Source organism: Lepisma saccharinum, chromosome 1 (assembly GCF_977018435.1).
Source record: "Lepisma saccharinum chromosome 1, izLepSacc3.1, whole genome shotgun sequence".
Classification (NCBI taxonomy): domain Eukaryota; kingdom Metazoa; phylum Arthropoda; class Insecta; order Zygentoma; family Lepismatidae; genus Lepisma; species Lepisma saccharinum.
In genome coordinates this window covers 183,053,891-183,068,231 of record NC_139229.1, presented here as the reverse complement: position 1 = coordinate 183,068,231, position 14,341 = coordinate 183,053,891, and the positions used below count along the sequence as shown (strand labels likewise).

Below are 14,341 nucleotides of genomic sequence, written 5' to 3'. Positions count from 1 at the left end.
AAATATGTTTCGGGGGGGGGGGGGGGTTAAAGCAAGTGTCTCATGAATAATAATAATAATAGCAATAATAGTAATAATAATAATAATATTTAAATTAAAATAATTATATTGAATCAAATTAATACTAATTACAATATATAAATTAATATTATATTATTATTACACAAATAGTTAAAAAGATTGTATAGAGCTCGCATATTCATTACGTAGCTTACCTGTAGTTAAGATGGGAATAATTTACATATAAACAAGTGCCCTAGCAATGAAATTAATGTCAAATAGATGAATAATTGAATATTTATCGAATAACAAAAATGGTGTTACATGTAGTTGGAGAAAAGTAAATTTCTGATTAATATTTTATGCAAATTATTTTGAGTAGTAGTGTACATAAATCTTCTTTGTAATGTCATTCAAAGCCGTATGATCCCAATATCATCCTTGCCTTCTAAAACATTCAGAGGAAATTAATAACAATTGATTATACAACAAATGCTAATATTTACTTGTACTTAATTTTAGTACTTGGTAAGTCATTCGGTGAGTCCGGACCCCTGGACACCCCTCCCCCCAAATATGTCCTTCCTGTTCTTGAAAGCCGTATGATCCTAATATAATCCTTGTCGTCCAATAAGTTCAGAGGAAATTATACAACAAATGCTAAACAAGTATATTTTCATTATTTAATTTTCGTACAAAGGCTAAACGAATATATTTTTCATTATTTAATTTTACTACTTGATAAGTCTTTCGGGGGGGGGGGGGGGTGTCTGGACCCCCCTAAATACGTCTTTGCCTCTGACATGTTTAACAGTTACAAGAAAAATCAACTACATTGTTACAGTATAGCTAAAAATTGAGAATAACATGTAACACACATCAGGAGTGGACTATGTGAGACATTTTTTTTTTAGCTCTTACTTAAATAATAAAATGGCTTGGGGCCGCTTGGAAATATTTGGTGGGAAGCTCCGTTTTAAATGCAACACGCAAATATAATAAAAGTGGCAAAAGTTGAGCAAGTGACTGTTCCCACTGGATTAATCATAATTCTAATGATGCTGTTTACACACTATAAGCCTACGACAAACAATGTATAAAGGTATGAGATGAGTTTTTCACCCCCTATTGATGACCATCTAGGAGCAAGTAAGTTCATTCAGCATTTCGGAAGGGACTGACATTTCAAGTTGTCCAGGCCCCTCTGCTTCTCATCGCAGTCAACGTCTTACTATATTTTACCAGGGACCCACTCGGTCACACCCTACAATTTAATAAAAAGTGATAATGAACACTGAGTCTTGAAGTTATTTGTGGCACCTCGTATGTTACAACGAACAACTCTGTTGAAAAATACACATGAGTGTTGGCAATACACTCTTCTGTTGAAGAGTTTTAGACAAGTTTAGCATGTCCTTAGTCAGTGTTCGCCTCAAAGACTTTCCTGTTAGAATTGTCATTGTTGACCTTCATATGTTTAATAAATAGATTTTTTATATAAGCAACATTATTTGCTCAATTTCTGAGATTAATCAAAGAAAGAACACTGCTGGGCCCCTATACCTCGGCGGAGGCGGCCGCTATGCCACTGATCTGCCAACACTCATGTGTATAGTCGTCATCATCTAAAGAAGAATTTTAGACAAGTTTGTAGTTACTGCATAACCTTCATCTAGTCTGGCATTGCCATTATCTGCTCTGAACTCATCATCTTCATAAACATTGTTCTCTCTCCCTACAATTCGACATCTTACAATTCAAGGAGATGATTAGCTATATTTTATTCCATGGTATATTGACATATAACTGAGCCAAATACAGTAAACAAATAGAAGTTACCAATGTTTTACTCTAGTTAATTTACTTACATAACATTATATTAAACTTGAAAATACGTCTGTTAGACAAGCAACGATGAGCAATAATGAACATAAGTCCACTTTCACTTTGAATCCGCTATTGTTTACAGATGTATCTACTTAAAAGACTGTACCTGTCAAAATGACAGGTTATCGTTCTTGGAGTAGTACTCAATTGTATTATCCTTCTGAGGTGGGTTTAAAGTTTGATTTTTTGTAGAAGTGTAGAGCACAAATATTCATTAAAAGTCACAGAACATGGAAGCCATGGAGTAAACTAAACATTGTCAAAATTGTAATATAAACACAAGTCACCCATCAAAATGACAGGTCCATCCTAGTGTTAAATATGGGCAGATTAAAAGGGCTGAGGGTAGTTAAATTAAAGCTAAATCATCGAATAGCATAAGATAGTAAAATTTATTAACATTTTGCCAATATATCATGCTACTTATACAGTGAAGCATCCAACTTCTCAGGCCAAATGGCTGCAAGAGTAGAGGTGTTATGTTCCTGGCTAAGGCATGAATATTTCTTTCTGTTTGTTCACATGAACTTACCATTTATCTTTGTAGTCAGGATATAATGATGTAACCAATAATACAAATATATTAATAGATGAAGCAAACCACCAAACATTTGGTTCCCTCTCCAAGAGAAAGTCATTAATCCACCACTGCACTTGGTGAAAGGAACTCAGATCTATCTGTAGCTAGAGAGGGTGTGTGTAGTTCACCCTATAGCTGTAGTTACATTACGGTACAGTCTGCTAGATATGTATCACTGCCTACTCGTTCAGGTCAATGCTGACCTCCATGCCAGAGTGGTTAGCACAGTATGCTATGATGCCATGGGTCCCGGGATGATATCCCAACTTCGACCTGAGTGTCTCGCATCAATTTCTTTATATCATCTTTCATCCTCATCATCCTGATTAGCTAAAAGTGGGAGAAAAGCAAAGTAAAATAAACCAAATGAATCGATCAATCAGATCAAATAGTACTGTCTGCAGTATCACTCCTGTAGGCAGTCACAATGCATTGTAGAAATACTGAAAATAATAGCCAATGATCAGTTGCAAGTTTTATTTTAGTCAATTACAGAAATGAAAATTATGATTTTTTTTTTTTTGTAATTTTATACAGGACACCTTGGAAAACATTGTTACCTATAATTTTATGGAATACTATTAGACTGCACATAAAAATGGCGTAACGTTACATTCAGAGAAGGGATCGATTGGTATAGTTGCAGTGCAACTTCTATAAGCATTCAGAATAATTTAAGTTGTTGAAATTAGGCATAATTATCAGGGAGTAATCTGTAAGAGAGTGAGGTGTAATGGATGACCCCTCAGAAGACACCGAAATGTCAACTCTTTTCCATGTAGTACACCATGGACTTTATTTTGCAGACTAACGAGGCTCTGGCGGAATTGTGTTGTATCATCCATGTGTGTTTGTGATTGTCCTGTTGCCCATCAGTAAATGTGTTTGTTGCGTTTAGTAGTTCTCATTCAATTAAAATAAAAAAAGATACAATATTTTGTAAGAAATTTTACCCTTTTAATACCGTGATGTTTTGAAACCATAATAAAATTTCTGTTATTAATAACTGTGAGTATATTACTGTCCTGTTTGCATTGTAATGTATATACTTACATATAATTTACAAAAAGTAACTGGAACTGCAGTGCACTTTTTTTTTCCACAGGTACGCATTCTCAAGGAGGATTCTGACTGGGCTCTTCTTTTCTTGTATAGGCGATGCATTGTTAGTATGGCCAGCATATTTCATGCATGGAATGATAGCCTTTGGTGTAGCGCAAGTGATGTATACAAGTGCATTTGGATTTAAGCCTTTGAATTTAACAATTGGTGCTGTTTTATACACATTGTGTTCATTAGGTAAGCATTTTGCATGATTTATAATTGTTTACATTGTGTGAAACTATGAATCAACCTTGAAGCTTGAAAATTACACCTTTAATCGCCCTTTTGTAAACAAACGAAAGTGTGTTGCAATCTAATGTGTAATGATGAGTTGATAATCATCAATTTGCCAAAGAACATTATCTTTGGGTAAATGAAATCTAGGTTTTATAACTTACTTTTAATATATTTGGTTTTAATTATTAAAATGTTATGCTTGAGGATATATATACTTTTTACTTGTAATTGGAAAGGGACCACTTCCTATGGGGTCTTGCAAAGTGATCCTTGAACATTACCATAATTATGGTTTATCTATTTTGGAGTCCCTCCCCAAAAGTATTAAAATAAATGTGGTGTGGCATTAATTGTGGAAAGTTTGAACCTTTCCTCAGCATATGTATCTTGTATCACAACTTAGAGGAATTGGGTTGCCCTTCCTTGTCTCCCTATATATGGCACCACTGACAAGTTGATCAAATTAATTCAAGGGGATTTGGAAAAATATTTAGGCTGTTAGGAACATGCCTGTCATTCATTACTGTGAGACACCTGCTGAATCATGCCAGGGGTTCAAGATGAGCGATGATATCCACGGCTGGTTCCTTTCTTGGAGCTCCCATTTCCGGCTGTGAAACCTGCCACCCAGTGGTACACAGTTGCATGACTTGGAGCGAATTCACCACATGCAGCTTGTAGTCAATTATGAAGGCACACTTTCTTTCCACAGGAACCATGCAGTTCATCTTTCACCGTGGTAGTCTCCTTTCATGCTGAAATCATACACCTCCACTTGGAAGCACCTCACTTGTCCACGCCTCAGACTACACTGTGAGAAACAAATGCCTGTCACGTGGGGCTGTCTGCAGCTAGGAAAATGAAACTCTGGCAGCACACAGCCCAAGGCCACCACTCTTACACACCACCCTCACTTCCATTCTCGATTACAGCATATAGGCACATGGGACACAGTCTCAATCAATTCTGAACTGCCAGCAGCAGCATCAAATTGGTGAAGTGTATGGTGAACAGATCATGAGTGTCTCAATGGTACGGAGATGTGTGCGACAGTTTAACGAAGGACGGAACAATGTGCATGATGAGGTAAATGAGGTAATTGGTCCATGCTGTGGAAGAGAAGATTAAAGAGAACTGACGATTCGAATTTGCCAGTCGCTGCTTCATGAAATTGTGTTGGTCAGACTGAACTTCCGCAAATTGTGTGCCTGCTGGGTCCCATGCTCGCTTACAGAAGACCACAAAAAGAACTGAATGGGAGTGTATTACTGTTTTTAACACGGTACTATGAGGAGGGTGATGACTTTTTAAATTGCATTGTGACTGAGGATGAGACATGGGTGTTGCATGAGACTCGGGAAACAAAACGGCAACACGTCCTCACCATGGAAGACCAAAGTGAGACTGACCACTTGGAAGATCCTCTGCACAGTGTTTTGGGACAGACAAGGTGTATTGCTTGTGGACTTTTTGGAGCGTGGCAAAACCATCAACACCAACACCTATTGCAAAAATACGAAAATTGCACCGTGCAATCCAAAACAAGCGACGTGGCATAATAAGCCGTGGTGTTGTTTTCATTCACGACAATGCTCGTCCCCATATGGCGGCTGCAACGCAACGACTACTTACAGACTTTGGCTGGGAAACATTTTCTCATCCCCCGTATATCCCAGACTTTGCCCAGTCTGATTTTCATCTTTTTTTGAACCTGAAAGCTTTCCTTGCTGTCCAGAGCTTCGAGCATGACGATGCAGTCAAACAAGCTGTTACCACTTGGTTATCAACAAAGGCGGCATCGTTCTTCGGTATGGGGATACAAAATATGGTGTCTCATTATGATAAGGGACAGGGATGGCTATTATGTTGAAACATAGTCCAAGGCCTGTGCTTCAGTGTACAATAAAGTGTTTTAATTGGCCAACGGAACTTACTTTCTGGATGAACCTTGTACAAAGGATAGGGGGTTTATGTCCTCTATCACTAGGAGGCATAGTAATATGCTTGGAAAAGAGTTACTGGAATTCCTCCCTCCCAAATGAAAAATTTATAATACCACACCGATAAATAATTTATTCCTAGTGCAGGGCCTTCAATGTTTTTCACATTAGGGTTCGTAGTTACTGAGGGTGGATGCAAATTTGATTTTGATCAGTGTATACATCATACCATGCCAATTCATACTAAACTGAAATGCTAGTTTTTAAGAGAGCATTGTCGGAGAGTATGTTGTATGGGATGATTAAAAAAATGTATTTTTACTCTCCTTCCCTTTCATGAACAAAAGTGTCTGAGCCCTGGACACATGGCCAGAGTACTCATTCATATATTTACCTGACAAACATCATGAATGGAGTATGTCCTGGTACTGTTTTTTCTCCAAGGTCTCCCCGATGGCGCAGTGGTAGGGTCCTTGCCTTGTAATCAAGGGGTCCCGGGTTCGATACCTGGTGGAGGTACATAGTGGTTCGGATCCCACTTTAAACTGTAGGTCCAGTCCCGATTAGCCTTACTGTGCATAAAGTGGACTTAAAACACCAAATCAATCAATCAATGTTTTTTCTCCACAATAGTAATAAAGCATTCCTTCAGCCAGATTATACGTAATCTTAAAATATAAGTGGAGATTTGAAATAGTAAAACTTGCCTTTGGTATCCAAGATGCTATTAATAATACTGAAAGTGAGAACTCCCATTTTTCCGACCATGTCCCTGCACCTCTTATAAAACAGGGGTAAATTTACCTTTATTATTTCACCTATGAAGTGGGAACTCCCTGGGTACCCCTGGTGGTTGCTCTGGTGTTTCAATAACTAGCTGTCTTATTGACCTGGTAATTACATACCCATGGTGTACACAAAGTGTCTGATACATTAGAAACTATTGAAGATGCAAATATACTGATGGCAATGATAGATAGATGAACTCAAAAAGTTTTATGTCCTGTATCAGTACACTTGTAAATGTGCTCCTTTTGTCACCCGGAGAATGTTAAGACGATAATCGATTTCTTCTCAAGTTCGAGTCAGCATGTCGACATTCATGGTGGCTATCGCGTAGTTTATTCTGGTTTTTAGTTCATCAATGTTCGTTGCTTTTATAAGGTTCATCATCATTGTTCGTCGTGTTTCAAATGAATGCTTTCCGGGAAGATGGATTTCACTTGGTGGTTCGATTCCTCGGCTTTGAAGGTCACCCGGCACAACTCCAATAGATTTTTTCCTGCGGGGGATTGTGGTAGACATTGTTTTTAGGCAAAAGTGAGACACAAGGAGCACATATAGAAGTGTACTGATACAGGGCATAAAACTTTTTGAGTTTATCTATCTATCATTGCCACAAATTTATTTGTATCTTAATTAGCTTCTAATTTATTAATAATTGAAATGTGTCACACTTTGTGTACACCCTGCATTAACTCCAAGAGTAACAATATGTGATGTAATACATTGTGTAATTTTTATTACACCTCAGTAACATGTTTTAGTTCAGAACTCTTTCTCTCAGAATGTTTTTAGCTACATTACATTAGTTCCTGCTTATCAGTCCTTAATTTATTTTCTAGCTGTGTATAAGTTGATGCCTGGCTTGTCTGGAGTTCTCATACCAGGGGTACCGGTGTATAGTGTGCTGCTGATAACTATGGCATGGAGAGCAATTGCACGAGTTCAGTTGTTTGAAGTGAGTATTATTGCTTTACTTCCCTTCTGTTCATTAAAATCTGTTTTTCAAAATTAGTTTTAGGTGATGTAATGTGTTAAATAAAACTAGGTACTTAAAAAAAAGTTTGAGTGACCCTTTCTGAAGATACCCAAATGTCAATCTCTCTTCCACAAAGTGCGCCCTGGACTGCATTGTTGCAGACTAACAAGGTTCTGATGTCTGCAGTGATTTAACCACACCTTTCCCAAATATCCTCAGCAGGCCCATAAAATGTTTCACAAAGGCCCAATTTATTGCCATTTTGGCTCTAAATGTATCCTTACACCCCTACCCCCCCCCCTTTCAGATGGAAAATTCTAGGTGAACTCCTGCAGTGTCTGGACTCAGTCAGTATAAACTTCTGTGGTGTGTCTGTTGTCTTCCATGTGTGTTTGCGATAGGCCATTCATCCATCTCATTTTCATTTTATCACCATTCATCCTCATCTTTGTGATTAGTCAAACAAATCAATCAATCAAATAAACCTTTATAAATAATGAGTAAAAGTGCAGGTACATTTAGTATTAAGTGTGAAACTACAAATTACAGAGAAGAATATCAATGAAACATTCATTAATCAAAGTTTGTTGTGAATTTACTTCATACACAGATATGCTTATCACTATTATACCTTAGTGTAAAGTCACTGAAATATGTACATCAACAACTATTTAAAGATATCTGAATTTTTTGTGAAGATTGAAACTGGATCTTGACTTCCACTGAACTTTTAAATTTGACTTCTTAAGCAAAGATCTTCATGAAGCAATTGGTGCGTAACGCATTGAACATAAATGCATGTGTGGATGAATAACAACATCAATGCATGTAATTTTGATTTTAGGTCTTAGGTAAGGTTACATACATTTCTTATTATTTAAACTCTAATTAGATATTGTTTAGTATTACAAGTATGCTGAAGATATGAAAAATGTCAAAATGGAGGGGAATGCAGGGCATGGTATCCCCTGACAAGGAAAATTTGGGCAAAGCATCCCCAGCTAACAATTTCCACTTGTCACTGTTGTGGACCATATAAATCAGTTAATATTGTTTTAGGGCAAATTTTAAATTTACATAATTGCCAAGGAAAGGTTTTAGTATTTGTAGAAAACGTAATAATATTGTCATCACATTCTGTAAAAAGTTGCATTAATTCAGCTCTGATAAAATTTTACTGTTAATCTCCAAGACTAATTGTATAACCACTTATTTTTGTGTGTTTGCTAAATTTCTCCTATTGTTATAACTGTAAATTCTGTCAAGTTCCAAATAAGGGATTTCATCCAATTCTGATGAAGGGAACATGTGACCTCCAGAAACATTAATATGGGAAAAAAAAAAGTGTGTTTACTTTCTTGTAGCAACCATTAATGAAAATAAATACTACAATGCAAACAATACTTACTTGCAAGAACAATTACTAAAAGTAAATCATGGTGTTAATGTTAAATATGATAGACCTGCAGGGCCATCAACAATATGAAAAGATTTTGAATAGAACTGAAGAAATGGAATTACTTTTTATTTTTCTTTCTTCCAGGAATTGTGGACCTGGACTAAGTTGTGTTCATGCGCTGGGGGAATCAGTTTTGCAATTTCTGATGCTCTCATTGGATTCCATCACTTTCATCAACCCATTCCATATTCGCAAGTAAGCTCCGATTTGTGCTCCTATTTACATAATCTCTGCCCACCAACTTGCTTGAATTGGACCAGAGAGGAGGTTCTTTATCAAACTTGGATGGTTTAATGCAGAGTATTTTTGTTGTTTCATTGATGGTATTCTGAAGAACCCTCAAGTCCACTCCTTCAGATATTGCATGAATCAGCAAATATACAATTATTTTAATTAATAGAATTAAAAAAAAAGCAAAATTTCGATACAAAAATTGAGTCAAATTCGGGTTCAAAAGCAGTAAATATAATAACATTTCGGTGTTATAGTGATGAAAAACTGATCAAAAGCAGTATATAAAATGACATTTTGATTTTAAAATTGTGAATGTAATCCAAAATTTGATTTAAAAACTGGACTTATTACAAAATAAACTTAACACTTCTAATAGAACATTTATATAGTTACCAGAGTATTAAGTTTATTCCTGTATAAAGGAGTCCATTCTTGTTTCTCAAGTATTTGCAGCAGAATTAATCAATTTTCCGTGAATTTATAACTCACAGGATAATTCAAACTTCAGAAAGTGTCGCATCGGTAAATAAACTCTAAATTTCATGTTTAAGAGTCTATTTCGCATCATTTTGTGACAAAACAGGGTAGGAAAATGCACCTCACACCTTTCAGAAACATTAAAAATTAAGATTAGAATGTGTTATTTCAGATTTCGTGTTTTCGTCAAAAACTAAATATGCATGCCCCTAATGATTATTATCATTAACCTTATAATGGGCAGGTGAAGACAAGTAACATAATTGGATGGGTTGGTTCTCTCAGTTCATCAGAGGAACTAAAATCTTAATTTTATTGAAACTTTAAAATAATATAATAGTACAGTATATACTGTACTCGTGTAGTATTACAATTGAAACATTACTTTAAAAAATTTTATAAGTAGCTTCGCTACAACTACAGCTACTCTTCCAAAATGTAGCTTCACTACAGCTACAACTACATTTACCAGAAAGTAGCTCGTTACGCTACTACTGTTCGCTACTCGCTACTTTTGCGCTACTTCTGTATTAAAAACTTAAACAACTATGTGTCTATTCAAAAGAATCCCTAGTATGATAGTTGTACGTACTGAAAAATAGATTCTGTTATTTATTACCATGATTCCCTTCATTCTATAATTTTTATAGCAGTGTTACTTCAGTTACATATTTTTAATAAAGTGTTCGAGAATAAAGTACCTTTGTAAGTGGCATATCAGTTCAATAAACTAGGTCTTGCACGAATCCGTGATGTTCTTATTGTCATTTGAAAAATATTTATGTGACAAACTTCTTTTTAAAATTAATTGGAAGAATATCACATGTATCGAAATTAACTATAACGTGTTGCACAAAATGGGAATAAGATAAAAATGTGATATTTAGCAATTTAATCTTCTTAACTTAAACAGAATGATATTTGGGGGATGGCGGATATTTTCTCGAACCTTGAGGATAGCTGGGGGATGCCTCGAATGGTATAAATGAGAAACAGGTGGAGCAATGCTTTACGTAAGTTTTTTTTTTTATTGGAAATGCTTCCTCGAAGACACAGTGGAAATTGTAATTGTCACCTTGTATTCAAAGGGCCCTAGGTTCAATTCCCGGTGGAGGTCACATGGTGGTTCGTATCAGTCTTGATCAGCTGATTTGTGCATAAAGTGGACTCAAAACAAACACTAGGAAAGACTCCTAGTTGGGAAGATGGGATCCTCCTGCTCATCATTCTTCCGAATTCTCACAATTAGTCAAAAGTGGCAGAAAACTGCCATAGATAAGAAAATAACTAAATAAACAATGCATCCTCATTGCCATGATTAGAAAAAGTCACAGAAAAGGGACGCAAAAGTAGGAAAAGTACATAAACTTGAAAACTGTGTATTTTAACCAAAAAAATGTCATTTCTGCAGGAAAGTCAATAACTTGTACTTTTTTTACAATATGATAAAATATATTGAGGAAACTGATGTGTAAACCCGAGTGTTCTAAACATATTGTAATTTTAAAATTTGCGAACAAACATCATGACCAAAATAATTGTAATTCCAGAAACACTATCGTTCTTGTAAAAATAATTTCTTGCCTGTGTGATCCTATACATTGACGATGATCAATGCTGTTAACGTACTGAACCATTGATTGCTGTCACTATTGCTTTGTCAGATTAGTAGAAAATGGATTGCCCGTTTTTGCACTGTAAGTTTTATTTTTCTTTTGCATAGTAATTATCAATATTTTGCTGTCTGTTACGCCATCAATATCCACAGGATTTGTTCCAGGGGTGGCACAAACAGGGCATTTTTTCCTGGTGGTGTAGCAAATGCATCGTGATTCTCCCCAAAATAGAGATACAGCTAAAATAAATGGCTATTAGCTGGAATATATTCATATATGCCAGTTAGTTATCTGGATATTAAAATTATTCAGATGCTAATGAAATAAATTACGCAGATATTTATAATCTGCGATATAAAGATATTTATATTCTAGATTATCTGTATTTGCATGTAATGGATTTTGTCTTTTTGAGTCTCTTGCAAAAGTAAGCAATATTGTCATTTTTTTTTACGCCGTTGCCACATTCAAAAATTACCTCAAAATGCTGAGAAAATATGTAGCTGTAGCGAAATTTTCGCTACAACTACAGGAATTTTGTAGCTTCGCTACCGCTACAACTACAATTTAAAAAATGTAGTGCCGCTACAGCTACTGCTACAAATTTTGTAGCTAGCTACAGTAGCAACGCTACAAGTAGCGTGCTACTTCCGACCACTGGAGCATAATAAAGATGTATGAAAAGCAAACAAGCATTAGTATTGTAAAATATGAAACTCACATTCAGCTCTGATTTAAATTTAAATCTTTAACATATTTTAATCATTATAGTTTTATGTTCTGATAAAACTAACAACAATGTCACTTTCACATAACTCAAAAAAACAAACAAGTGGATGTGTTGGATCTCCTAGACCCAAGTTTTAACTTGTGTAGCAGAATGGCTTATCAATAAATGTCTCAATAGTACTTCCACAGATCTCTACAGGATGTAGCCAGAAGGTTCTGAGAGCGATGGTTGCGAACTCTGTTGGAGATTTAGAAAGCTATTAGCACCTGGCTCCAACAGACCCAGCCCATCTATTGTAGAGTTAAGATAACATTTTAATCCTTACCCTTCACTAAGATGTGATTTTTCCTTGCAGGCTCTTATTATGACAACTTACTATGCAGCTCAACTGGGAATTGCTCTGAGTGTTGTTGACTCAAAGGACTGCTTTCACCAATCAAGAAGGGCCCAGAATAACATTTCAAATGTTTCCTCAGGTGGCAGCAACAACAGAATAAGGCAGGCCATTCCATTGAGGTCAAGCCACTAACTCTGCAGTAGGTACGTGCATATGCAAGATAGATGTGAATAATATACAATAGAAATAGTACTTCTTAATTATAGGCATTGCTTGTTAACAAAAATAAATGCCCAAATTAAGCCAGATGAGAAGCATCCTTTTATTTTCAGCTGTATATGAAAGGGTCAACTTCCATTAGACAAAATATAGAAATTTTGTATTTTCTCATGATTTTGTAGATTAATTTGAAAACCTATAGTCAAAAGAATAAATTCTCTTTCATTCCTCAGTCACTCTATCCCTCATCTCTTGAAATTGATGTTATTATAGCAAATAGCAAAATTATTGTACTGTATTTATGATAGTCAATAAAATAAATTTCATTATTAATCCAGGAGAATAACTGAGGGATAAAAATATGATTGTGAAGAAAGAAGCATGTCAGCAAGAAGTCAAAGGACCTCATTGCCTAAGTACAGGTTCCTCTCAATGTAGTTTTGAATAATAAGCAAGTTCTCTTCTTTGTGTGGCCACCAGCAAATTAGACATGGAGGTGTATCGAAGTATAAACCGTGAGCTCCCACGAAGATTGAGCTTTAAAAGGCAATCAATCAACCTCTGTTTCAAATTTATTTTTCAGAATGTGGCCACTGTTCAATTGTAAATGATTTGATTACTGCACATAACTTCCAAGTGTAGTTAACAACAAATCTATGGTAGCATAGAGCTAGCTTTCACCCAAAATTCCACACTGAGAAGCATGCATAATAACTGAGCCAATATGTAGTTGCAGTTCTTTGGAACTACTTCTTGCTGCTGGCTGCTGTAGTCAATGGTCTGTTGTGATACATTTTCAAGTGAATTCAGTCTTATTTATACTTTTTGAAGATTAAATTACATATGACTGTAGAAAACTTCTTACGTCACGTGCCGGCAACATATTTGTTAAAACGCTAAAATAACACACAAACATCACAATAAAAAACACTTCGGAGTTCTTCCAAGCTTTCAACTCCTTCACGGAGTCATCTTTAGGGCTGGTCGAGGAAAGACTGAGTAGACGTGGTTGTTGTTACACTGGTGTTACTTGATGTGTCCACCAGCAGATGTTGTTGCAGCCTTGCAGTGTTGGTAAGTCTTGGTGTGTTTGGATTGTTGGTTGGGGAGATGGATTTTTGAGTTTTACTGTGTTGTACCAAGAAGAATAAAGATTTTCACATAAATTGTCATTTAGATTATTTGTGTTTTTGATCATGTGTACCCTTCCTTAACACCCCGTTGTATTTTTCCTTTCGCTCTGGCATCTACAGCATCAAATGTGAATGCAACCAAAAATATATAGGACAATGCAAAAGATCCACCAAAGACAGTTTTGCCAACCACCTAGGATACATACGCAGGAAAGAAAGTTCTTCTGGTTTATCCAAACATATTATAGAAACCAACCATCAACTTCCACACGATTGCGTTTCCTTCATTGCACAGGCGAAAGGAAAAATAGAACGGATTGCACACCAAGACTTACCAACACTACAAGACTGCAACAACATCTGCCGGTGGACACATCAAGTAACACCAGTGTAACGACAACCGCATCTACTCCGTCTTTCTCGACCAGCCCTGAAGATGACTCCGTTAAGGAGTTGAAAGCTTGGAAGAACTCCGAAGTGTTTTTTATCGTGCTGTTTGTGTGTTATTAAATTACATGTAGCAATGAGTATAAAATATGTCCAAAACAAAGAGTGCCATTTATATAATGTTCAATCCAAAAGATTACACATATAGTTGTAACTCTACGTGTGCTGAGTGCCACTTT

General features: G+C 36.0%; 1 protein-coding gene across 5 annotated transcripts in view; it reads left to right on the top strand.

The window, feature by feature from the left end:
- The window catches only part of LOC146004898 (lysoplasmalogenase TMEM86A), a 106,114-nt gene that overhangs the window by 80,255 nt on the left and 11,518 nt on the right, over positions 1-14,341 (top strand). For all 5 annotated transcript variants that reach the window (XM_083143956.1, XM_083143932.1, XM_083143928.1 and 2 more), the window contains exons 3-6: positions 3,573-3,766; positions 7,374-7,489; positions 9,054-9,164; positions 12,382-12,566. In XM_083143956.1, the coding sequence (XP_083000082.1) occupies positions 3,573-3,766; positions 7,374-7,489; positions 9,054-9,164; positions 12,382-12,555 (595 nt within the window). In that variant the 3' untranslated portion in view covers positions 12,556-12,566. The remainder of the gene's footprint in view (positions 1-3,572; positions 3,767-7,373; positions 7,490-9,053; positions 9,165-12,381; positions 12,567-14,341) is intronic.